The sequence below is a fragment of the Anoplolepis gracilipes genome, chromosome 12 (genome assembly GCF_047496725.1).
Source record: "Anoplolepis gracilipes chromosome 12, ASM4749672v1, whole genome shotgun sequence".
NCBI lineage: Eukaryota > Metazoa > Arthropoda > Insecta > Hymenoptera > Formicidae > Anoplolepis > Anoplolepis gracilipes.
The window spans coordinates 2,505,792-2,533,290 of NC_132981.1; the positions used below are offsets into that span (position 1 = coordinate 2,505,792).

The following is a 27,499-nucleotide window of genomic DNA, read 5'->3' on the forward strand; positions in this document are numbered from 1 at the left end:
TATATAATAAATTTACATATAATATTATAAATAATTTATATATAATAAATTTACGTTTATATTTATACATAATATATATTCGAGACGCATATTTTTGTGAATTTTTATAAAATAATAAATACTGACAATAAAAAGAGAAACGATCATTATATATAATACTTTGTTTCTCACGCAAAAATCGTTCACAACTTTTGTTTGAAGCGGAGAACAAATCTTTTTTTTTTTTTTTTTTTTGTACAAAATTAAAAATATTATACTGTTTTATTTTCGAACGTAAGATTAGGATTTTTATTAAATGAAGCGATTTAAAACTCCCTACCGTTCGAGTCTCATGTCAAATGCATGACGGCGTAAACAAAACAGCATGGCGTTCTCTCGATCACTGACCCTGCCAACCGGATGACAAACGCAGGAATTTCGCGATCGATCGATCCGATCACAGCTGATCGCGTCAATCACGTCTCACACGTCCCGCACCGTCGCCGCGTAATTTGCATCTGCGTAGGCACGTGACGCTTGATCGATTAATCGATGCCCTCTCTCATCTCGCAATCGATTACAATATTGTCGAACTTCAGATCCTCGTCCGTGTCGAGCATAACCTCGCGAAATGTGTATGTAATCCCGTTTAGAAGTATTTAACAATCTTGGAAAATTATACAACCGTGTGCGTAGAATGCGAGTAAAAACGGCAATCTTCTTGCTTGAAATTAAAAAATTTATACCTTTATTTACAACGATGGAGATTAATTAATCAGCTGTCAATTTGGAGCGTTTGGGTGGCGAAAGGTTATAGCTGTCTTTATTAAGGTTATCTGAAAATCAAAAAATTAGTAATTTCGGGTCTGATAAAATCAAGATCTCGTGTGCGCGAGTCCTGAAAGAGGGAAAAAAAAGGGCCAGCGGGAAGAAAAGAGAGAGAAAGAGAAGCCCGGCGGAGCGGTAGGGGCGACGGCAGTGGTGGGGAGGCAGAGTGCGCGTATCATATTACGTCAGGTCAGGGAGAGAGAGAAAGAGAGCCGAGAGGTAGAGGTAGAGAGGCACCAGCAGGCGTCTCTTTTGACATCTGCGCATTTCTCGCGCTCGCTCAGGGGAAAACTCCAAAACAAGCAACATGGCGGACCCGAGCAACGAGCCTGCATCGTCGAGCGGCGTCTCGGAGCAGGTCGCCCCGACGACGGCGGCCGCCGCCCACGCGGCCCCGATACGCGAGGACCTCGACAAGCCCGAGGACTTCCCCGAGCCCGACAAGAAGCGGCGCAGGACGACGGGGGGACGTCAGGAGAGCGACGCGAAAACCGAGCAAAAGTTGGAGCACCGTCTGGGTGGTATCCTCTGCTGCGCAGTTTGTCTCGATCTGCCACGAGCGGCCGTCTATCAGGTGAGTTAACCCCCCTCCTCCTCATCCTCCTCCTCCTCCTCCTCCTGCTCCCCGCCGGAACGGATTCCTGTCAACGACGATGACGACGACGTGCTTCGAGCACGTGCTCGTCGTCATCGGCGTCCCGTCGTTTTCGGAAAAGATTCGACGCCCTCGCGAGCCCGAGGAATCGACGTTAGCCTGCCTCCCTGTTCGAGGCGAGGCGCTTCTTACGCTCGCGAGGATAATTGCGACGTATACCACCCTCCCTTTCCTTCCCTCCCTCTTCCCCGCCCTCCTCCCTCTTTCTCGACGACCTCTCGTCGATCGACCAGTTTACCGGACTGGGAAAGTCGGTCGGTTTTTCAGAACCGTGATAGTGCGACACAATAGAGTCCCAGCCGTGCTGCCATTCACCATGGTATGCACCATGTGCGCCAAATGCAAGCTTCATTCTTGATGGATTTACGTTTTGTTTATCGTTATCAGGGGAGACATATTATTCCTTCTCGAAGGCGCATAAAGCGCGTGGATCTTTGTTAGAGATGATCTCGGTAACGTTGTCGTTCTCTGGACGATGCTCGCATTTGACAGTTGGAAATTTTGAAAGATATATAATTTTATAAGTCGTAAAACAACACTGTAAAAAAATAAATGCAAAGTGTCTGAAATTTTTTTTTTTACAGACACCCCGTCAGAACGTTCAGACAAAATTTTGAGAAGAGTGTCTGAATTTTCAGAAAAAAATGACTGATAATTAAAATAGATTGTCTGAAATTACCTTCAGACACTCAGATCTGAAAATTCAGAAGAAAAATGTATCTGAATTCTTAAGCAATTTCTTAGATAATTTACGTAGGAATTTTTTTTTTTTTTTTTTTTTATACCAAAGAAGGAAAAAAATTTATACTAAGGCAAACACTGAATTTCATCGTGTCATTGTTTTATTATTTGCAGCAGACGTATCTTTTTCTCCTCCTATGCTCTTTTAATTTTTCTATTAAAAACATTTTCTCTCTTTCTCTTTTCCTTTCTCTCTCCGTTTCCATTTTTTTATTTTTCTTCCGCTACGACAAGATCGCAGAGGCTTATTATCTAGATATGAAATAATATTATTAAATTATTTCTGTCAGACAGTTGCATTTTTTTCTTCTATTTTGTTATAACAATCCAAATATGATCTTGGTATCCGAGCTGGATTTCCTCATCTTCTCTAACTTTACTTACAATAATGATAATATTAAAATAAATACAAAATAATCCTTTTTTTTACATGTGTCTAGTACAGTCCCCTATTCTATAAATTGAGCTTTATACACAGGTCGAATAATGAGTTTGTCTATTGAGACAAGTTTGTCTACGAGACATGTTAAGTTCTACAGAGGTAGGTATTATATTTTTTTCTTTTTACATTAAAGAGAGATGAAATGTGTCTCTTTTTTTTTATACACATACGTGGAAAAAAAATCCATTTCTGACCTGTACATGAAAGAATTCTTTTCAGAACATATATTCTCGAATTGACTTAATATATTAAACTTTAGCATATATATATATATATATAGATAGATAGATATACACGTGTACGCATAATTTTATATAGAGAAATTAATAATATCTACTTAATTTATTTAAGAGAATATACCTTTCTGTTGCGATATATCGTAACATAAAAAGTTACACGCACAGAATTTTCTCCACTTGCGCATCTGTCACTTTTTCAGTTGTATTGGCATCTCATTATAATTGTGTGTGCCTTCTTATATATATATACATTAAATACAGTGCGCATATTTAATTTCAACCACTAAATAAGAACATATATATATATGAATAAGAACATAATTAAAATTCTCAAATAATCACCTCAGAATAGAATATGTAGAAACAGCACAGCATTCACAACTTGTTGAATGTGTATGCATGTAATTATGAATTCATTTAGAAATTTTTAAATAAAACAAACAATATACGATATTTGTTTGTCGGTGAGCTGTTTATAGGTATTTCCCAAATCCATATCGAAGCGTTGTGTGTTAATTTCATCTTCAATACTTTTCTTATTGAACATTATTGAACGTGAAAAAATGACGAGGGATTAAAAAGGAGAAAATATATATAATTAATTGACTATAACTGACTATTTGTATCATAGGACGAGAGTTGTATTTACCTATCTTGGTATCCTTAATAGATATATTTATTAGATAAATATATGATATATGTATAAAATCCCTTATGTGCAAGATACACACACACATAGATACTTTCATTTGTGATACGAGAACTTATCCATTGTATTCTTTTGGTTGTAAACTTTTATCAAACATCCTGCACTGTCCTCTTCTTTCTTTTTATATAGGACTTGTCGCATTTATAAAGAAATAATGTTTATTTCTATGATTCGTCGAGAATAGCGGGATTTAACACCTCGTATTAGTTTATTAGTGCCACTATTAAATCGGTTGTAGATAAATAGTGAAGTACTTAAGATTCTAGATCTCTGTGTGTAGTTGCTTAGTGTATGATATAATGATATTTGAAAACTTATGAAACACACTATGTTTATTATAAGAGAGTTATCGAGAGACAGGCATATATATTCAGAGCACACAATATAAGGAATATATAAAGATCTATGTTGTTAGATTAATTAATGCGAAAGACTGATACCCATCAATTATAGTCAGCAGCGAGAGAGTGAGAGTGAGGGAGAGAAAGCGAATATACAGAAAGAAAAAGATTTGTACAAACTGTATAGATTGCGAAACAAAATAAATACTCTTAAAGGTTATTAGTTAGTTATTTCGCATAAAACACCCCCTATTCACTTGTCCTACGTGTCATCATCCTCGTATCTTCCTTTCTGTCATCGATATATTGGCACTGTTGAAAGAAAAAAAAAAAAAAAAGAAACTAATTCTTTAGAGAGTACTCGTGTTAATTTTTAGACAGACGATATATATCTGAATAAATATATTGTGTGATTAATAAGTATTCGTACAATTTTGTGTTTCAGGTTTAAACATCAAAATGATGGTAATATACATGGCACTAATTTTTTTGTTCTATTTGGGTTTTATATTGTGTTCTGGGGTTTCTCTGTAGTGTGTATACATAAATGAGAATGCGAGACAGATTGAATTACTATATTGTACGTAATGTAATGAAAAAAAAAAAAAAAAAAAAAAAAAAAGGAACTTGACTTATTATTGTTGCAGCGTATTATTATTATTAAATTAATAGTGTAGGCTGCGTTTTTTTTCATGTAAAGAGTCGAGATGAAACCTACGTAATTTACATTCTTTAAATAATGCAATATTTATTATAATGTTTGTCATTTGAAAGTCAGGTTTTTTGAAAAAGCCAGCTTTTTACATGAAAAAGAAATGTAATCACATAACTAAAGGACGTTAATAATACATGCTGCAATGATGTTCACAGTGTGCTAATGGACACTTGATGTGTGCTGGTTGCTTCACTCATGTCCTCGCAGATGCCAGGTTGCGGGATGAAATGGCAACATGTCCCAACTGCAGAATCGAAATCAGCAAGACCAGCGCGTCTCGAAACCTGGCGGTCGAAAAAGCCGTGTCCGAGTTACCAGCCGAATGTCAATATTGTGCGAAAGAGTTTCCGCGAAATTCTTTGGAACATCACGAAGAGGCTACCTGCGAGGAAAGGTAAATTTGTTAAAAAAAAAAGAAAATAATGCCCAAAAGGTTGTATGGGATTTTTTTGTCTCAATACATATTTCTAATCGTAAACTGATGATTTACAGTATAATTACAGAGGGATATGGATTGCAAATACATACGCAGTATATAGTGTAGAGAAGGCAATTATTTGTGTGCGCAAAATAACATGATCTTTCCAAGTTTTCCTAAATTTAATACATTTTAATATTTTTCCCTATACTTAATATATATCCGAGATTATAGAATCGCACGTAAAGTATGTAATAACCCGTCCAAAACTTTCCTAAAATCCCATGTTGCAAAGCTTCCCCATAATCTGCTTTATGTTTTCTCTTTTCGATGCAACAAATTTACAAACGTTCGAATTAATATCTAATTACTTATACAGGATATCTAGTTGCAAATATAGTAGAATCGGCTGTCCATGGCGAGGCCCGAATCATGAAATCCCGGAACATGAGGCTCACTGCGTTCATCCTCATCGTACAGGTGCGGATGTGATGGAGGCTCTACGTGAAATCGATGCCCGCACTTTGGAAGAACGTAGGCTCTATGACAATGTGTTTGATCTTTTGTCCTACGAGAAAATCACGTTTAACGGTCTGTATCAGTTGCTAAATATCATTATAACAGTTATACACATAAGCTATATATTTAAATATATATTTAAATGATATATTTAAATATTTAAATAATTTTTATATATATTTAAATAATTTTTAGTAGATTGTGTTATACTGAATACATATGTATGTCTTGATTTTTTATTTTCCAGAAGTAATTGATTCCTAAATAATTTTTAGATTGCAATATTGGTTTTCTTTCCCTTTTTTATAGCTACAGGTGATGCTGGAAGAATCCTTCAATTATCCAAAAATTTTGTTTTGTAGACTTACAGATGAAGCCATATCGTACCGATGAATTTGTCCATAAACTGTTTTATGAAACCTCCCGATTCGGTGCTTTCAACAATCAGTGGGTCGTGAAGGCGAAGATCAATAGTAGTCAACGCGATCCTACTCAAAGTTCAGAGCGAGACATGACTTATCAAGTATGAAAAAAATTGCATGTCTTTATGATTTCTTAGATGAAATTTTAAATTAATAGACTGCAGTTCAAAATATGTATATGGACTAAGAGTGAATGTGTTGAGAAAATTATTGCAATATTTTTAAATATTATAAACTTTTATTTCATACGCAATATATATTCTGATCTAAGTATGAAAATATGTTTCGTAGCTGATACTAAAGACAAAGACCACTTATCCGCTACCGGTTTATTACTTGATCTTGAAAGGCCCGTTCGGCGATATGAAAGTGCATCCGAGAATTCACAGATTCGAGTTTACCGAGCAGGAAAATGAAAGTCCATATTTTACATTACCACTACCGGATACGGCAGAATGCAATAGACTTCTCGCTGCTAAGGCCATCAGTTTTAGGTAAAGGATTGATCCTAAAACATGACAGAATTCTATATCGCAGTACTTTATTACAATATAATACAATAAGTATGATCCTTTTATATGTACAACATTTTTCGTTTGCAGATTAATAATGTTCCTGGCGTCTAAGTAGCTTACAAAGATAATATCTATTGTCAAGATTTTGTCACAAATGGAATCGATCGTCGCGGTCTTCTAGATGTAATGATAAATAAGAATGATAGAGATCACAGAGATTTATAACCATTTATAGTAGCGCTAATCATGATAATGATAATAATTAGCAAAAGAAATTGAGGATGCTCTTTTATCATTGGAATGTTTAAAAATAATATGTTGAGATAAAGATAAATTATATATAAAATTAATAAACATATAGCATATACAAGTATGTACACAATATACAGAAAGCACAGGTATCGTTTAAATATTTGAAAAATTAATTAAGTTAAATCATTTTTTTTCTTTTTTTTTTTACTTCTCTTTTACATAAAATTTTTATATTTAAAGAAGAAAAACTAAAGATTAGAGAGTAGCTATGTAGATTATTGTATGTAGACAATAAGCAGACTTAATTGTATGTATCAATTGTGCAATGTACTTGTATTTCAAGACGAAGCTAAATGAACAGTATCACATTTAGATAATACTAATTTAATACACACATACCTGTCCACGAGAAGCCTATCGTGTTTCTTTTATTTAAATAAATAAGATACTATTGATGTAAAATTTCGAATAAAAGTTTGGAATTGTACAATAAGCCTAAAAACTGCTTTTTTACATAATATTTAGATCCAATTCACATTAAGATATAGCGTTAAGTCGTTCTTATACACATTGAGGAAAATAGTACCGAGAAAAGCTTGCAGTACTGTGGCTCTCTTTCTCACGAATCGTATTTTTTGCGGAGATTTTCATACCTTAAGTAACGCGTGATACGTTTGAATTTTTCCAGGTTGCAGCCTCTCTTTATAGGAATATAAAAGAATATTGATTAATTACAATTCTGTCAAGTTGATGAACGTATTGTTGCTCGATTTCGGACCGTTCGTGTTATTTGGCGGAAAGATTAATGGATTCAGATTATTCTCGGGTTGACTACTGCTCAGCCTACGGTATTTTGTCACATTCAACCTGGAATCGGGCTCGGAGCAACCTGTCAACCAGTAGGAGGTCACCCTACCCTTTCCCTTCAACTCCACCTCTCCTCTAAGCTCGAGGTCAAACGTCTTGAACTTGTCCAAGATATTTTTTGTTGCTTCGGAGACGTGTATCCTCAAAGCTGTAAGATACAAATTACAGTTTTCAATTTATTTAAATATTATATAAAAATATATTTTTTCTGTTCATATTTCTTTGAATTTATATATTTTATTTACATATTATATATTTTGAATTTGTAAAACTTAAAAATTTTGTAAGAATATTTCTATTATTATTATTTATTTTTTATAAGTTTATCTTACGAAGCCCAGAAGATTCCATTCGAGATGCTGTATTTACGGTGTCACCAAAGAGGCAATAGTGCGGCATTCTTTGACCCACCACCCCGGCACAAACCGGACCGCTGTGCACGCCAATCCGAACGCTTAATTGAGTGTTCTGTTTGTGCATTATAGTAAACGATCTGACGGCATCCAATATAGCCAGAGCCATCAGTCCAATTTCCCTTGCGTGTTCATCACCGTTCCTCTCTGGAAGACCGGACGCTACCATGTACGCATCTCCTATGGTTTCCACCTGCGAATCGTATCATCTTCATTTCAAAGTTCTCTTAAATTTGCGTTCTCAAGTATTCATCATTTTTAATTGTCCTAGAAGTGTAAATACTTGAAAGTAACTTTCTTCTGAACAAGTAATTTTAAAAGAAAGAAATTAAAACGATTATTAAGTGGTAGAAGGCTATTGTTATAGTTATCACAAAGTATATATTAAGTACGAATGTTTCGTTGTTTGCTCAAAACAATGTCATATGTTATGATATATTGTTGAAAAGATTAAATGAAATCATCCACCTTGTAAACATCGTAGAATCCAATAATATTGTCAAAGGTACTGTACAGGTCATTCAGGAAGTCCACGACCTCCATGGGCATACTCTGCGCGCACAGGGCTGTGAAACCGACAATATCACTGAAGTAGATGGTGACGCACTCGAATTGCTCCGGTTGTACTATCTCCCCGGCCATCAGCTGACCAGCGACCTGTCTTTAAAATTTCCGCTCCGTTAAAATTTAGTTTCAAAAGATGACAGAATGTTTCTATAGCTTACCTTGGAAGCACCTGGTACAGCAGCTCCTCGCTTCGACGCTTCTCCAGGCTTAACTGTTCGGTTTTCTCCTCGACGAGGGCCTCCAGATTATTGGCATATTGTTCCATCCGTCGCAGTAGATCGTCCATTAAATTCTCGCAATATCCCCTGAAATGTAGATACACTCTCTATGATGTTTACAGCAGTTTGTAAAGTATTGTGAGACAGAGTCAAAGTGTACTTCATGATTCCTCGTATCGTGCCGCGAATCGTGTGGAAGCTGGGTCGTTCGTCGGGGATCTCGTGCCAGCATCTCTCCATCAACGATAAGATGTCTGGCGGACAGTCTTTCGGGGCGACTTCCGGCCTCAAGGGAGGATTCTCCGACGCTGATACCCTGCTCACGATCTGCGAAATGAATAATAAGAGCGGAGGAGATAAAATTCAGACTGGATAGGACGACGACAAGCCATACCTCTTGTGCTGTCATAAATGTCCTGGCTACCTCGTAAGGGCCGCCACGAACCACTATCTCCTCCAAAATAATCGCGAAACTGTAAACGTCACCCTTCTGTGTCGCGGCGCTCCCGGGGGTCACCGTTAACGGCAGCAGTTCCGGGGCAATCCAAAGTAATTCTGCAAAAATGACAATTTAAAGTAATTCATAAAAATGAAAGAACGATTCCCCCTGGCTATAAAAAAAATTGTATTTACGTCATATTACATTTATTATAAGCGTGTGTGACTCACTGGTGTAATAGGTCTCGTCCATAATCAAATCGGAGGGTGTGGTGAGAGTTTTAAGCCCAAAGTCGGAGATTTTCAGTACGAAACGACCGTCAATCAGGCAATTGCACGACCGTAACTTTCCGTGGGCGGAAACTTCACTAGTATGAAGATAAGACATTCCCTACAGGAAGACAGGTTTTTTTTTTTAATCCTTTTTCTCACTTCTCACACGTGGTGTCTTAATTAATTTTAAAATATAAAGAATTTAATTTAAAAAAACACACACACACACACACACACACACACACAGCCTCTACCTTGACGATATCGTGGATTAGGGACATTCGAAAATTCCAATCCAATTTAATCGCCTCGTTTTCCAAAACATCCTTCAACGATCCTCGAGGACAGTATTCCGTGAGAATCAAAACAGTCGGCGATGGCGAGCAGAGACAAGCTCCGATAAATCTGACAGGCAATTTTAATTAAGGTGTACGATAAGTTGGCGGAATTAAAATTGTACCAGCGCAGATAATTATTTGTTTTATTTAAAGAAAAAAGTATAAAGGAAGATAAATTTCTATATCGTTGAGAAAGATAAATATACCTCACGGTATTTTCCGACGTGACATCCCTGACCTGCTTAATTTCCCAAAGTAATTTCTTCGTGACGTCGACCACCTTCTTCTTCGTAATCTTCTTGATGGCCACCCTCTCACCTTTGTATATTCCAATTGTGGTGAAGACTCTCGCGGGTGGCAAAGATTCACAGCTGATCTGTGATCCGCGACGTATCTTTGGTTCCAATCCAAAATTCTGCAAATTTAATTAAAGTAAATATCTCTATCAATTTGTGCCCTTTTCTTATCTGCACCCGCTTACAATTTATTTTTATTTTTACTTTTACTTATTTATTTTTGTTTTACTTACATTTGTATCGGACATTGCTTGTAGATTTATCTTGGACGAAAATTGTTTGCCAACCTCGAGAAGCAATTCCTCGGGTCTTACACGCCAAGACATGTTATTCAAGTCGGCGGACAATCGTAAGTGCCTAAGGAAAGAGTCTTATTTTTTCTTGCTTCAATTAATATTTTTATATAATATTTTATACTCTATATATATATATATATGTACAGGTATAAACAAATATTTAATATTAACAATTTTATATTTATATCGCTATTTCTGGGAGAAGGGTTCAAGCTTTTGATACATGAAGCTTTTAATAAATGATAACGTGTTATCTTTATTATATTAATTTTATTATACAGATATATTTGCGTTAAATTTATATTCCAAATTTATAATATGGCTAATATATTAAGTTTACCTGTACAAAAGACACGCAGCTGTGATTGCAGCGAGCAAAAACACAGCGAGTGCTATGCTCGTATAAGCTACGAAAGTATAAGCTTCTGTCCTGGATGTGCAAGCCGGGTCGTTGCCTAAAAAACCGCACTCTGGAATATCCGGCGGAGGTCCTTCTCTTCCTCCCGGCCAGTGGATTTTCTTTCCAGACATAGAATGATATTCTCGATTTAATCCCGAATAGTGAGCGACCACTTCGAACCTGCAAGATAGACGTCAGATTTTTTTCAACTTTTTTTCTCTATAATTTATACGATATTTTAGATTGTGTTTTTTTTTTACAAAATTTCTTAATAAATCTGCGATATCCTTATATTTAATTTCAAAAAATTTTTAACTGTCAAGTGCTCCTGTCACAAATTCAATTGCCATTTACGGCATGCGTCCCTGCGTTTGCGGATTGTCTGAATTTTCAATGACCTTCCGGTAATAGGATCTAAATCAAGGATGCTGTAATCCGCGTCGCGATCGCCATTGTCGTCTATCCTGACGTGGCCCGTAATACCAATGAAGTCTCGATCCCACATTCTCCTTGTTATGGATATGCCATCCGTGATATCGCCACCCTCGGCCAAGGTCTCGTTCAGCGCGATTCCTAACAAGTAAACACCGTCGTAAAAAGCCCCGACGAAGAAGTTCACCTGCGAGAAAAATGCGATAAATGCATTATTTTATAGACTCTTTATTTTGAAAAAAAAAAAATAATAACAACTTTCACGAAAACTGGATCCAACTATAAATTATATATTATTATATAATTAGCTCACTTCTTCTCCTTCGGAAAATGTATAATTGTAATCCGACTGCGCGCGTTGCTTGACGCTGTCGGCGAAATCCTGAAATCGCGGAGTAGTCGGCTGAAGAAGAGACACCCTCAGTAAAGCTTCGTAAGCCTTCCTGGCAGCGGTGTCGTCCTCGTCGCCGACCTCCCAGTCGTGATCGCCCCAGTAAGAACCCTTAAAATTGTTTTGCGTCGCTTTAATATCAATGAGAGAAATGTTTATAAACTGATATCTTTTTCTTCTCCTCCTGTTCCTGTCTAAAGACACCTTACGTGAAATATCTCGACATCGAGAAAGGCCCATTCCCCCCTGGTCATCTCCAACTCGTGGGCGGCCAGCATAAATTTCCTGACTAGAGTTCCTCGGACGCTGAGTATCACGACTGTTTGGAAAATTGCCATTAATATTAATTGTTAATAAAAATTAATTAATAATTGCGCGATTGCGTGCTCACTTCTGGCATACATGCTGGCGTCGCGAAGATAAAGATGATACGACTCGTCCTCGGAGTTCCCGTCCAAATCCCTCACAAACTTCAAGAGGCCCTCTTTGCGTAAACCGTACTCCAGATTCCTCCCTACTGTCAACGAGAACAAATCCGATCTGTCCAGTATAAGAGCGACGTGAGACCATCCGAACTCTTTGAACACGCTAGAGAAGACGAGCCGCAATCGACACTGGCAGTACGACATTCTCGTTAAAGTGGGATACTTGCTTTTGTCTTTGAAAATCCCCTTCAAGAAAAAGGAAACGCATCATGGAAAATGTTTGTTCGCTTAAAAAAGAATCACTACGAGAAGAGTATAAAATATCTAGATATTGTAAGATTGTGTTCTTCGTCAAAATAAAATATGTTCAAAGACGCTCATGCCAATATAAATTTTAGGATGATACAAAACTGGTGAATAATTTTAGTAATTATCGCGAGAAAAATGTGTGATACACGCTGCCATAATTTCGAGCTTAACGAGTTTTTTTTTTCTCACAGAAAAAGGGTAACATTATATACGAGTGAGTTTATTTCTTTCAAGAGGAAAGAGTAATAATTTCCTAGACTATATATCCTCTGTTGTCGTAATTAGCTAGTGAAAATATTAAGATGATGTTATTATAAGAAGGGAAAGAGAACGAGAGAGAGAGAGAGAGAGAGAGAGAGAAAGAGAGAGAGAGAGACTGTCGAATAATATATACAACATCAACTGTCATAAATGCTCAACGCATGCTGGCGATCTTACAATAATTAGAGAAACATAAAGATTCTATTAAGGCGATTCTCTCGCAGCTCCTTACCGACGTTTCATTCTTCCACTTATGGATCCTTCCAAGGATACCAGATGTGACTGACAGTTCGCCCTCCGAGGGAGGCTTGGGGTTCGCAAGAAAGCGATAATTACGTTTCACATAATTTAATATTAACGTTAACGAAACGGCAATTTATTTCAATTTCAAAGCGTGAAATTAAAAATGGAATATCAAGATGGAAAGAGATATCAAGTAAAATTAATTCAACAGTTGACGCTATGAAAATTATAATTGTATCGCGCGTGATATAATAATATCCCTCTTTAATAATAATCTTCAAAAGATCGCATTACAATTTTCCGTTTCCTCCAGATGGGAAAAAGAAAGAGAAAGATAGAGATTAATATTACATTAATGCTGGAGATATATATACATATATACCCAGACAGCACATAATATTTATGATAAATATTTATAAATATTTATGAAAATATATATTTTTTAATGTTATATTAATATTTTATACATATTTTATAAAAATCTTTATTTGACACATTTTTATGATAAAATATAGATAAAATATTTTACATAATATTTATGATAAGTAAAAAATAAGTATTTTGTAAATATTTCTCAAATATATTTGCTAAAATATTTATGGCAAATATTTATGATCCATTCAATCTAAAATCTTAAAAATATTTAAATAATTATTATAAATATTTCGTAAATATTTTATAAATATTTTGTGCCGTCTGGATATATAAATTAATTATTATATATATATATATATATATATATATATATATATATATATATATCAATAATGCAAAAAAAAGTTTACGGAAAGTTAATCGTGCGAATCGAGCGCGACGAAATATATAATACATAGAGGCAATAATGAGATGCAATATTTATATGTGCGTATAATTGCGAGAGCAAATTCGACCTACTTGATCACCCATGCCGGTGATAATTGGACTGTTCCAATAAGCCGCGAGTCGCGCCACAGGTTCCAGAGCGAAGGCGCAAGCCGGTCCGATGAACGCGATTACATTGTCCTGGAAGTGCATGTCCGCTGCCAAACCGGGTGCCGTGGCGCCGCTGCACGACGGATAACTGCGGAGAATTTCATTTCTTTCAATCATAATTTTATCTTTTGAATTTTTCGCGATTTGCTAAAACCGGATCTAGAATGTCTATTTTCTGGAAAATCATGATAAATCTGGAATTCTCAGTGATTTATTTGATATTATACCTGGAAAACGATCGGGGGATTTTCAAGGAATTTTATTGGGATTCGGAGAATTGTTTTTTTTTTTTAATTCTCTCTGATAATTTTGCTCTTGTATTATTATAAGCCGTTGGCAAGCCAAGTAGATACAAAGTATGTTTTTAATATACGTTATAAATATGTATCTATCTCTCTGTTTAGATATTCAATGTCTTAACAAAATATTGAATATACAATATATATTTTTTATTTTAATTTTTAATGATAAAAAAAATGAAAATATTATGCAAGTAAAAAATGTTTATTTTACGAAAGCTGTTATCAATTTTTTTCAATACATTTGCATATCTAACGCTTGAACTTTAAGCTCTATATTTTTCCTTCATAAGAGTAAATAGCATAAAAAAACAATACGATAAAAAAAAACTTTTAGAAAGTTGCATCAAAAAATTTTCAAAATATTATTCTCTTTACCCTAGAATTTTTAATAACAATATTTGAAGAGAATTTTTTACAAGATTTGAGTAGACACCCTGATTATATAGTAATGAAACTAACTGTATATGTCGTGTATATTGTATAACTTTACGTCATTATAATAATTGCAATTGTAAAAAAAAGTGTATTAATATAGAAATATGTGTATGCATACGATTAATATCAATTTAATCCAGAGACAAACCCGAGCCGCGTGATGGATTGTATGTATGTATATCAAAGCGCAAACATATATAACGCGATCAGATTACCAGGGGTGGAAACTGCGAGAAAACTCGAAATGTATATTCTTGCAGTTGCATGTGACGCACGTACGTCAGGGCCCGCGTCCTTGAGAAACTGCGAAACTGCGTGCTGAAATTTGCGTGCGTTTCGGGACAAATATCCCGCGCTTTACGCGCAATTAGCGACGAATAGCAACGATAATCACGCAGTGCATTCGGTGAGATGCTTGCAGAGAGAGAGAGAGAGAGAGAGATTGCGTCGCGCGGGCAACAGCTCGAAATGATGGCGCATTAATTGTACTGAGATGAATGGCCAATGATTGGATTCCCGTCGATCTGTCCTAATGAAAGTGTCGAAAACATTATATGCGTTATAAAAAAAAAAAAACCTCACGCATGTTTTTCACGAATTATTTATTATTATTTTATTTTTATTATTATTTTATTATTATCATTATTATTTTAATCGTTATAATTTTACTATAATAATTATTATTATTTTTATTATTTTGTTTATTTAACTCTTATTAACTCTTATTTTCATGAATTATTTGTAGACAATATTGAACCGCGATACACGAAAAAAACCAGATCGTATAATTCGTGACATTGCTTTAATTGAGCAGAGATTATGTGAAATGTGAAAATCATCGACAAATTAGGACTGGATTTTTTTCTCCTCGAGAATTATACGTTTTAATTAGAAAAACTTCTGTTTCACCGCGTCGCGTGAAATTAAATAGAAGTTGTATTTTCCTCTGCCATCATCGAAATAGCGTAGCAATCCCCAACGCAACAGATGATATTATGATATGTAACGCAGCGTAGGCGCGGCAGTACATATATAATATCCATGTATGCATATGAATAATTTTTTTACATAGATGTATATATATATATATATATATATATATATATATCATACACACGCACATGACATATGTAGATAGTAAAAAGTGGATGAGATCAATAGCGACAGAGAGATATGTCATACATAAATAATTTTTCTTATAAATTATTCTATCGTTCTCCCTCTTGGCCAGGTACTGTATTACAATTTACATCTATAGCGACGAGAGAGCATCTTTCCATGCAAATGCCTGTTCAATTGTATCAATGTAATGACGCAAAAATAGAGATGCACATAAGCAGCAAAATGAAACGAGACAAATTTACGGCCGTTCGAGGAAATATCTACGTTTAACGACATTTTACATTTACTGTCTGTTATATATATATATATATATATATATATATATTCGATTAGAAATGTCGTTTCAATAATTTTTACAACATTCTCCCAGGAGTCTTTGATCGGAAATTATTTCCCTCTAATGCAAACAACCGAAAATAAAAAATCGTATATACTCGGACGAAATGGAAATAACAAGAGCCCGGACACCTTTTATGAGGGAAAATTATCATGGGGGTGCGCGAGCTCTTATATAATTCGAATGCATGTTTTTTTTTTCGCTACGCAATTTTGTTAAATTGATCGGCGAGATTTAGTAACAGCTTCCACTGTTGATCGATTGATGTAGCGTCCATAAAATGATGAACGAGATTAACTTTTTTTTTTCTCGCGAGTTACAGTAACATATATGAGTCGAAAATTGTTGTTTTATACCTTCCCTGTACTTTTCGCAGCTGTACATTGTGAACGCTCAGGAAATCGTTTACTTCTGCCAGAGCCAGGTCGACCGCTGGACCGCATCGCTCAAGATCAAACGGGCTGTCGAGATGGGACGCCATAAGAACGCCCACATTGTATACCCGCAGAGAATTTCCGTAATCCACTGTGTGCAGTCAGGAAGGATCAAAGAGATCGTGAGTCCTTCGTGTATGCGCAGGTTGACAAATATTTGAATAGTTAATTAAAAATAACATTGGCCGAATGGAGATCGAATTTCTAACGCAAAGCGGATAATAAACATAAATATACTCATCTTCATATTTAAGAGATATTTTCAAACTTTCAAATTTCTCTCTAGTTTCTTTTAAAAGCTGTTGAGAGTTAAAGTGTGCGTGAGAGACCTTAAATATTTTTAATAAACCGTCGAATGTATTATAATAAACTGAAGAAAAGTATTGTGTAATTCAATCGACCTTTTTTTTATTTTTTTTTTTGGCGAATTTAAACGGTGTCGGCGCGTTAATTTTGCGCGATTGCGTTTTAGCGAGCGAAAGATATGTCAGTGACGTGTCGCTATTAACTGTTGAAGAAATCGCATTCATTTTATTCATACGCGCGATTACACAGAAGGACATCAAAAGGGAGAGAGGACGTTGAATACTGAACTATATGCCATGCATATCCAATGAGCTTATTCATCTCGTCGAGATAAAAAAATATTTAAAAAAAAAATAAATAAATATAAAGGTAACAACATATACTTGACAATTGCATTAATTTTAAATGACAAAATACATAAGTATATTGATAAGTAAATCATATCAAAATATTAATATCATATTATTACCAATTATATAATAATGATAAGTTTTATCAGATACAATAGTATACAGAATAATAAATCAAATCAATTATGTAATCTTGTAATCAAAATTCTTTTCGATATTTGTATTAAATATAGTGCAGTTTTTAATAAATTTTTGATGTATTATAAAGTGTCTCATGAATAAAAAAAAATCTTTAAAAAGAGTATAAAATATAGGTACAAATTTATGAAAGTAATAGAAAATGGCAAATAATTTGTTTATATAACCTTTAAATAATTTTCCTTAAAAGAATTATTTAAAATAATTATATGCAAGCAAATTATATTATAATATATTAAAACAATAAATATACGCTGGTCTTAACTTAAAACGTTTTAATAAAATACAAAATATATTTAAATAAAACACATGGGGGATTCTTGACGGTAAATAAAATTAAGATTGCAAATTTTACTGGAACACTGTGTTGCGCATATACTGTCACACAATAATTTAACGAAATATATATATATATATATATGTATCTCGTGATTATGATAAACATCTTACCACGTGATTTTACACTCACGAGCCACGACACTTGCGAGGCAATGACAATTGACAGTACGAGCAGTCTCGTTTTCGCAAACATAACGGCAGGAGGGCTCTGTCGCGAACTTGGAGGGAAAAATCTACAGGTGGTCTGTGCGTTAAAAAGGAAAAGAGACGAGACGAGACACGCGCACACACACACGCATGTCGAACCGCCCGCTGAGTCGCGTCTAAAGTTTTGCGGGGAAGGATTCAGCTTTATATAGGGGTTCACACACACACACATACACACACACACACACGCACACACACATACACACCCAGAGAGTATCACGGAATTGTGGCAAACGCGCAATCCAACGCGCTCCCCGGAAATACACCGATAAACCTGATGATGTGAAGGAAAAGAAAAATATACCGCATGTATTATACGTCATCGGACACGCAAATCGCTAAATAAAAATTTATGCGGTTCTTAAAAAAAACTTTTTTGGCTTATATATTTCTTTTGCGACAAACCATAGATTGAACAAAGATCGAAGTCTCTCCTTTCAATCAAGGGCGAAATTTCGTTACCCGATATCGTGTGAAAAGGGATCAATTGTCATGAATAAACATGCGGAATCTGAGAACCGCTCATATTTCGATTTGCGATAGTGCTGACATACGTACGCACGTGACATACAAAGTGTGTAGAGAATCATTTTTCATTTATCGAGATTCTCTTTTATCCGAAGCCGATTTTCTTCAGTGAAACCAGATATAATCCGTATAATATAAGGGATGGTAGAGATTTGATAGCGCTCTGTATATATATATATATATATATATATATACACGTAACAGCATGCTTAGGAAATCAAAGATACAAATAACCTACGTTGATTCGAGCGAACCTTTCAACAGAATGAAGTGTATTATAGCGTGCAAGTTAAATCCCTGAGGAATTTTTAGGATACAGCAATATGATCCTGGCGACATTTTATATAAAATTATATTTGTGTATATTTTACATAGAATATTATGTATAATTTTATACATACATGTTTTACATAAAGTGTTACACATATATAATTTTTATAACGCAATAGTCGTATCATTTTTTATGTGTGGTCTAATAAAAATACCAATGTTTCATTTTTATAATCATATATAAGACATATACGTATGTATATAAATATAAAATATTGCGTGCTTTATCTTATTATTAATCATAAAGGATCATATCAAAATTAGAAAAATAATAGTAATATATTTCAAAAGTGTATTTTTATTTCTTTTTAATTGGAGAATTTTTAAAGTCGCGAAAACTTTTCTATTTGATAGCCAATCGATGTTAATGTGTGTTTTCTTGCTTTCTACATTTTATGATCTTTTCACTAACAATATAAAATTATATTTGTGTATATTTTACATAGAATATTATGTATAATTTTATACATACATGTTTTACATAAAGTGTTACACGTATCTAATTTTTATAACGCAATAGTCGTATCATTTTTTATGTGTGGTCTAATAAAAATACTAATGTTTCATTTTTATAATATATTCTCATTTATATATTCTCATTTATATCTCTTTTCATAAGTAAAAATATACGTATGAATATAAATGATTAACATGTGACATTATTTACTGTTACCCGTACGTATAAACATTGACAGCTCTTCGGAATACGCAGGATCGCGCGAATAACGTGCCTTCGTGATCGACAAATAAGCGACAAGGTCGCGCAGGCGTGATCCAATCGGAAGCGTTTATGTCACGAGCCTGCTCGATTTATACTGAATCGCGTGACATATGTCATCATTCACGTGCGGGCTTCTTATGCGGATATGTCACGGCTTTCGAGACTGCACTTGCAAAACAACTTGTAAATATTTGATTTCTAAAACGAGTAGAGATTGTCAAGCAAAATAAAGCGTAGTAAACATTCGTAGTATTTATAATTGCGATCGGTATTTCATAAGAAATATTACATCTATATATTATTTGTTGTGTCAAAAAGGACGTAATACGTTTTGGCAGTAATTCAATAAAATTATTATTGTGGCAGTAATTATTTAAGCAACATATTTTCCGTGTAAAAATTAAGAGAATATGCGTTTTAATCGCGTATTTATTTATAAAATATTCTCTGTTGTTAAAAGAGAAAAAAATAAGATGAAATCTTTTTTTTCAGTATCAATATTTTTTTCTTAATATGTGTAAATTCTCTATCACGATATTTTGATGATAAATTATTATATAATACGTGTACAATGTAAACATTATTAATCTATTTGACTTGAAATGGTAAAACTTTTAATTATAAGCTGAAAACAACTTTTTTCCGGTTCAACATAATTTGTTTCATAAATGTAAAAAAAAAAAATAAATTTAAATATAAGCCATGCCAGTTTATATAATGTATATATATATATATATATATATATATATATATATATATATATATATATTTATGTAAAGTTAATTTTTAATATTTAATTAAATTACAGAGAGTACATATTTTGGCGACAAAATATTTTCTGTCCAGGAGAAAATCCATGATACTACCTTTCATTTATGAGAGTGCAATTCTCCAGCAATTGATACTACAACTCTCATATATTTTGGTATGTATTGACATCGCTTTGTTTTTTTTAAATATTATTTTTGAAATGTTATAGTGAAGTGTGATGATCGCAATTTGCGAACGCACGTGACAGCGAAACGCACGTGTCTCAATATTTGTGTGTTTATATTTCGCATAACAAAAACAACCTACATAAATAAACATGTGCATATCGCGAATGATTATACCCATCTTTTGATTCAATGAATTTATTGGCATCGTCTATTTTACTCTCTCCTCCCCACTCTTTTTTGTGGAACATCCGTCTCTGGTTGGCTCACCAGAGTATCGTACGATCTTATTTTGCAGGAAGCCAGCCAGCCACGTTGAAATGTGACACATCGTGTGTTACTTTTGCATATAAAAGAATCGAGACGTTCGAAGCTCACATTTAGTATCAACGAATAGTTAGAGAAGGTCGGTTCTCTCGTCTGAATTTTTACCACAGTTTTATTTTATCGATTACGTCAAGTCGATTTTCCGACGAATCGAGAACTTTAATTTCGAATAGTTGAAAGAGAATTTGGTTGTGCGACATTTAATTTGGATATTCTGCGAAAGATATTTAAAAAAATTATACAAGAAATATCTTACGATCTCTGTGAGATACAATATGTCTTTTGGCAGATATACAACGCATCGTCAAAAGTGCATTATTTTGATAACTAGGTGAGTGCTGGGATCTCTTTTGTGTACGTTCGGATTTATAAAAAATTAAAGAATATATATAGCATGTAGATGAAAAAATATTTATTATATAGGAACGAGAGTCTCTTTTACGAAATAATTAATTGATATAATTTAAAATAAGCAGTGAAAAAGTTTTGATGATACACTTTTACGTATTGGATTTTTAATTAAATAAATCAGTCAATAAAACAATGGGTTCGATTGAATTGTTCCGAGAGTAATTTAAATTATCTTAAGTCGCACTTACTATATGTATAGTAAATACTAAACTATTTGTTGCGTGTGTCATCGCATAAAGCTGCAATTGCGTCATTTTGTTAATGAGACTATTGCAGAAATGCTATTATTATCGACATAAATACCATTAGTATGATAATTGTTTATATATCATTATATATATTGATGTTATCAAATTATATTGATAGACTCATCGAATTAACAGTAATCTGCTGTAAAATCGTACAAATACACATAACATGCACGCGATTAAACGTCAGATTCAGTTAGGTTTACGAGAAGAAGTGGCGAAAGCGGCATTGCATTCGAAACCTCATCGATCAGCTGACATTGACAGATCAGGTTAGATTGACAAGTGTGGCGTCAATGGCATCGTATTAATCGATGATATGTAATTCATTGTTTCCCTCCTTGTTATAATATTTGGAATATAAATCATCTAATATTCATCTCGTTATAATGGAAGTGCATATGTAATAATTGCGATAAGAAAATGGAAATACGAGGTATAACGAATATGTACTATCTGAAATGTTCTCGAATAGAGGTTATCTTTTGATTTTAACTCTTTTACCTTTAGAATTACAAGATTATTTATAGAAATCTATAATAAGAGATTACTTATCATCCTCGAATTATTTTGATACGATTAATAATGTTAAATGTACTCGATATAAGTTGACATAGCTGTCTTACAACAATAAACATTAATGCTATTGTCTTTATCTTATTGTTAATACTATTTTTTTATAAAGAATTTACAATTATGAAAGAATTTAATAGTTTACATCCTGTAAACACATGAGCAGAAATGTATTTATATTTGTTTGATTTATGTGAAGAGTGAAAATTTTTTATTAATTACAGACAACTTACGGATAGTGCGACTGGTAAAGATGCCAGTGGAAATGTAACAAGTATCACGGATAAACTTTTACGCTCTATAAACGATATAAAACAAGTCAAAATGTCGATGCAGAATCAATGGAAGCTTTTGTCGCAACTAAAGGATTATCTGAATAAGACCAACTGTGACAAAAATCAAATTAATATCTCTAAGGATTGGTTGGATACCCTGCAGAAAATAACTTACTCACAACTAGAAACAATACGAAAATTATCATCGGAATCTATTAAAACTGCTGATACAAACAAGAATTCAAATGCAAAGCATAAAGAGAGCAACAATTCAGAGAATGCAAAATTAACATTTATGTCTGGTCAAACAGAATCGCTTATAGATAATTCTACTACAACCACACAACAAAAAATACAGCAGGTAATTATATAAATAATAATATATGAATAAATAATTATATATAAAAATTAACAATAAAAAGTATTAATATAACTTATATAAAAAATTATTTTTTTACTTAGCAAACTCGTGAACAAAGAACTCCTGATAATAAAATAGAATTAAAAGAGAGCTTTACGGTGCCTCAAATTCTCTCTACATTGTTTTTGAAGTTATCTCCCAAAAGTACGCAAACTACCAAATTAACTATGCCAAAGTGGAAAATGAATGTTAGTAGCAATATTCCAAAGCATAGTATTGTATCTCGTACACGTCACGTCTTAAACAGTATCGCATCGGCCGAGTCAAATGCTTCAAAGTGGCGGAGAATCGAGGATTTATTATTGCATATCGATCAGTATCCGGAGGCGAGATACTACGCGATCAAAGAGGGAGCGATTAAGATTTTACTGCGAACTCGTCAAAAGACGAAGGATGAACAAATTAATGGTATGCGAGAAGGAAAAGTTTAGTTATGTTAATTTCTAAATACATAGGCCATAACATTCTCATGATTCACCACCACAGATATAAATTATTCATTTAATTTATTAAATTTATTTTTAAATAATTTATTTAATATACTTATATTTTTTTATTTAATATACTCATTTCTTAAATAATTTATTTAAGAATAACTTGTTATTGATATTTTTATTGTTATTCATAATTTCAAAATTATTTTCGTAGCATCTGTCAGAGAAGCATTGGCTATAATGGGTTATATCGATCCTCTGCCCGGTCGAGGCATCAGAATCTTGTCGATTGACGGCGGTGGCATTCGCGGAGTATTAGTTGTAGAGATGTTGAAGAAATTGGAGGCACTCACAGGAAAGAAGACACATGAGATGTTTGATTACATATGTGGCGTCAGTACAGGCGCCATTCTTGCTGCTGTGTTAGGTAAATTTCTGAAGGGTTATTAATTATCATAATATATATCAACTACTAACTCTTTCTTTGTACGTGTGTATATCCAAATTAATATATATGTTATTTACATATGCAGTATTACCAAAGGATAGTTTGGAAGGTAAACTTTTGATTGACTTTGGCAGCGTGTCTACAATTTATTTCACCAATAGAATGATAGAAGAGTCTCTATAAAGTTCTTGTTTATCGCGAGCTTCATTCTTTCACTTTCTTTTATAGGGGGACACAAGAGAAAATCATTGGACGAAGTTTCGGGATTATACAAAGAGCTGAGCACCAGAGTGTTTACGCAGAGTGCTATAAAAGGCACGAGCAGTCTTGTTTGGAGTCATGCATATTATGACACCGCGCTGTGGGAACAATTATTAGAGGAGCATTTAGGTGACAAAGTTCTTATCAAAACCACGCGTGATCCAAACGCACCAAAGGTACATTTGGCTTTTAATATATTGTTGAGCAAAAAAAGACTCCCAGAATGAAAAGTATAAATGCTTGAGTCATATTAAATAAATTATTAAAAAAAAATAAGTATATTAAATAAAAAATATAACTAAATATATATTAAATTGTTTAAAAATAAATATATTAAATATATTAAATAAATTATTAAAAAATCATAAATTTAATAAATTAAATGGATAATTTAAATATAAAAGATCGTTTAATTAAAAAAGAAAAAAGAGTAATTGTGCATCTGAATTTTTAGTTTTCAGCAATATCCGCGGTAGTGAATTATGGGAATGTTATGGCCTATGTGTTTAGAAATTACACATTACCATATGGAGTGGAAAGTCAGTACATGGGATCTCATAAATATAAATTATGGGAAGCCGTGAGAGCGTCAGCTGCTGCACCGAGTTACTTTGAAGAATTTAAATATGGCGAATATCTTCATCAGGATGGCGGTACATTGGATTCTTTACTTTGATGCAAAATTGAATTCGATAAAATTTTTCGAAATATTATCAAGAATGATTGTAATATCAGACAATATTCACAGGCATTCTAGTGAATAATCCATGTGCTGTGGCGATTCACGAGGCCAAACAGCTGTGGCCAAATAATCCAATTCAATGTGTTGTATCATTCGGCACCGGTCGAATCCCACATCACATCTATGAAAACGAATCTATGGAGGTCGAGATCTCGAGCTGGAGGGAAAAATTCTACAAAATTTTAGATAGTGCCACTGATACAGAAGGTAGTATTAATAATAATAATAATAATAATAATAAATAAATAAATAAATAATATAAGCGATTGTATTGTACACAAATTGAAAAAAAATATATACGATTAAATTTGATCCTAATTTTCAGCTGTGCATACGATGCTGAATGATCTGCTACCTGATCACATTTACTTTAGATTTAATCCCTATTTAACGGAGATGCTATCAATGGTGGAAATTCGACCTGAAAAGATCAGTCAAATGGAACAGGACGCAAGAATGTACATACGTCGAAACGAAGAGAAATTTCAAAAGGCTGCTGCCGCTTTGCTGGAAAAGCGCCGAATCCAGCAGAAAATTGCTGATTATGTTACGTTACAAAAACAATTATTGAATCTATGAAGAGGAAGAGTATTTTACATATTGATGTGCATTCCATAATGCAACCTGCAAAAAAATCACATGGATAATTATAGTACAAAACTTTTTATGTCTTACACCAATTTAAAACTTTTTAATTAGAGCTGCTTGCTTTGAATAGTCCAATAGACAATAGTATGTAATAGGTGTGTATTTCAAAAGTACTTTGATGGGACATTTTTTGTTTGTAATAGTATCTTTTTCATAACTTCTTATAAAGTTTTCGTTTAACATAATTAATAGTAAGATAGTATTATAATTATTCTTATATAAATGAGAAATTTATTTGTTAAATCTTTATATAAAATCATTATTAGATATTTGACTGTGATACACTTTGTGATGCTTGAATATAATTAATTTTAATCAGTATAATTTTACATTTTGCTGTTATTATATGTTTTGTAGTAAAGCAGCAGGATTCTTAACATTGTAAAAACAAATTAATTATATTTTCAATTAATGAAAATATCAATGTTATTAAAAAGAAGTGAGGCTAACAATATTCGATATTTCATATGCGTTCTCCTTCATTGTAAATATTGTATAAATATGTATTAGTAAAGAATCTTTGCAATAAAAGTAAATAATATACCAAATGTGAAAAATTAAAAAATAAAAAAATTGCTTATTTTAAAGAAAAAAGTTCCCAAAATATTAAATAATTTCCATTATACATTATTTTGGAAATATATGTTTTATATGTGTTTCTCTTCCTAAGGGGATTCAAAATTACCGACACAATGAACATGAATTATAGATTTTGAAAATCTTTTTTTTGGCTACAAGGATTGATAAATTCTACTCCACAATTAAAGGTTCTCTCTTAAAAAAGGTATGTTATTTACATATTGTGGCCTCTTTTTCGAAATACTAATTGGTTATATACCAGACTTTTAGTTATATTAGTTGTTGTTTGCACACATTTTAAATACCTAAATGCCATCAGCTATAAATCACGTTGCATGCAGATGAAGAAAATATTTATGCAATCTATTAAAACAAACAAACCATATGCATCGAACGCTGCCATGGCCAATGGCTATCTCTATAGTGAGCAAAATAGCGAGCAAATAAATTCTCATATTGTCGAAAAACAAAACATCGTCTCTCGAATTTCAATCGATTGTGTTGCATGCATATACTTAAATAACGATGCAAACATGTTATCTTGAAACTGATTTGTATAATAATTGCTTTTTCAACTCCTTTTCCCTATATTTACTTTCGATTAGATTAAGGCACATGATAGATATTCATCGATAAACTTAATTTTGTTACTATGTAAAAACTATTGCATTATTTAATTTTACTATTGCATATTAATTTTAACATTTATAATTAATATTATGTCAATCTTTCGAAATAGATTATCGTACATTATGTCTATTGCATTAAAGATTTTACATCAATGATTTCAATTATATGTTTATATTACAAATCAAAATTAAAGATGATTTTCAATCACAGATATTCTCTGCTCTTTCATATTTATTACATGTAAAACAATATAATATAATAAAACAATTAAACATGTTATATAATAATTATATAATTAAACAAACAACATGTAAAAAAATTACTTCCTTAGATACTGCATTTTTGAGAGTCCACGTTTTTTTATCTATTTAAACAAATTGTACTTAATTTTATCTTTTTTTTTTATTTGTGACTCAATAGTTACGTGACCAAAAAGTAGGAGATTGTATAAATTCATTCTAATTTTGAAAATCTCAATTGAATAATTTAATATATAAATTAATAATTATATAATTACACATAAATACAATATATAATGTAGACTAAACAGTTAAAGCTTCTTTGCGAATTTACTATTCCCGTTTTCGATATTCGCGGAGTAAAAAGCCACTCTTTTCATTCACGACCAGAAAATTCCATATATGCGCTCAAATTTTCAATTCTATTTTATTATCTTTGTGAATTTTTCATAAACACATTGATATCAATCGAGAGAGAGAGAGAGAAATTTGATTTTTAAAAGAAAGATAGAGAAAGTAATGGCCGAATATAACTTTAAATTTAGAAGGCTACAAAGTGCTATAAAATAAGACAAAAATGATCAAATTATTAAACCAATTTCTAATTAAGCGCTCAATAAATATTTAAGTAATTTTGTAGCAATTGTTGCAGTAATTATTGCAATTTTAATAATGTGGATATCAGAAAATATTATGCAATCATATTGAGTATTAGTTATGTCTAATTATTAATTTGAAAAAAATATTACCTTTTTAGAACGCACATACTTTTATACATTTTATCATTCCATATAAATGTTTTCTA

The 27,499-nt window shown here is 33.0% G+C and overlaps 3 protein-coding genes across 7 annotated transcripts; 2 read left to right on the forward strand and 1 right to left on the reverse strand.

Moving 5' to 3' along the window:
* Positions 1–857: 857 nt before the first annotated feature.
* Positions 858–7,277, forward strand: LOC140671707 (zinc finger TRAF-type-containing protein 1 homolog). The gene is made up of 6 exons (XM_072903256.1): positions 858–1,381; positions 4,805–5,043; positions 5,447–5,658; positions 5,949–6,109; positions 6,300–6,502; positions 6,611–7,277. Exons 1-6 carry the CDS (start codon positions 1,115–1,117, stop codon positions 6,636–6,638), a joined length of 1,110 nt encoding a protein of 369 aa, XP_072759357.1. The 5' UTR covers positions 858–1,114; the 3' UTR covers positions 6,639–7,277.
* Positions 6,609–18,245, reverse strand: LOC140671700 (atrial natriuretic peptide receptor 1). Its single transcript, XM_072903238.1, has 19 exons — positions 17,849–18,245; positions 16,467–16,635; positions 13,837–14,002; positions 12,932–13,006; positions 12,096–12,375; positions 11,914–12,023; positions 11,627–11,815; positions 11,280–11,500; positions 10,822–11,061; positions 10,419–10,542; positions 10,096–10,304; positions 9,806–9,956; positions 9,510–9,669; positions 9,235–9,395; positions 9,001–9,167; positions 8,781–8,927; positions 8,524–8,716; positions 7,975–8,248; positions 6,609–7,790 (listed from the first exon to the last, which is right to left on the reverse strand). The coding sequence occupies exons 1-19, from the start codon at positions 18,114–18,116 to the stop codon at positions 7,507–7,509; spliced, it is 3,588 nt and encodes a 1,195-aa protein (XP_072759339.1). The 5' UTR covers positions 18,117–18,245; the 3' UTR covers positions 6,609–7,506.
* A 1,393-nt stretch (positions 18,246–19,638) lies between these two features.
* LOC140671702 (calcium-independent phospholipase A2-gamma) lies at positions 19,639–25,565 on the forward strand. Of its 5 annotated transcripts, none has more exons than XM_072903244.1 (10): positions 19,639–19,706; positions 20,332–20,448; positions 22,242–22,653; positions 22,755–23,121; positions 23,362–23,574; positions 23,681–23,704; positions 23,824–24,032; positions 24,311–24,509; positions 24,605–24,805; positions 24,924–25,558. In XM_072903244.1, the coding sequence occupies exons 3-10, from the start codon at positions 22,342–22,344 to the stop codon at positions 25,175–25,177; spliced, it is 1,779 nt and encodes a 592-aa protein (XP_072759345.1). In that variant the 5' UTR covers positions 19,639–19,706; positions 20,332–20,448; positions 22,242–22,341; the 3' UTR covers positions 25,178–25,558. The 5 variants fall into 5 exon arrangements, with proteins under 5 accessions (XP_072759345.1, XP_072759344.1, XP_072759341.1 ...); XM_072903243.1 differs by lacking the exons at positions 19,639–19,706; positions 20,332–20,448 and adding exons at positions 20,825–21,116; positions 21,563–21,716; XM_072903240.1 differs by lacking the exons at positions 19,639–19,706; positions 20,332–20,448 and adding an exon at positions 20,825–21,116 and having other exon boundaries at positions 24,924–25,565.
* The last annotated feature ends 1,934 nt before the right edge of the window (positions 25,566–27,499 follow it).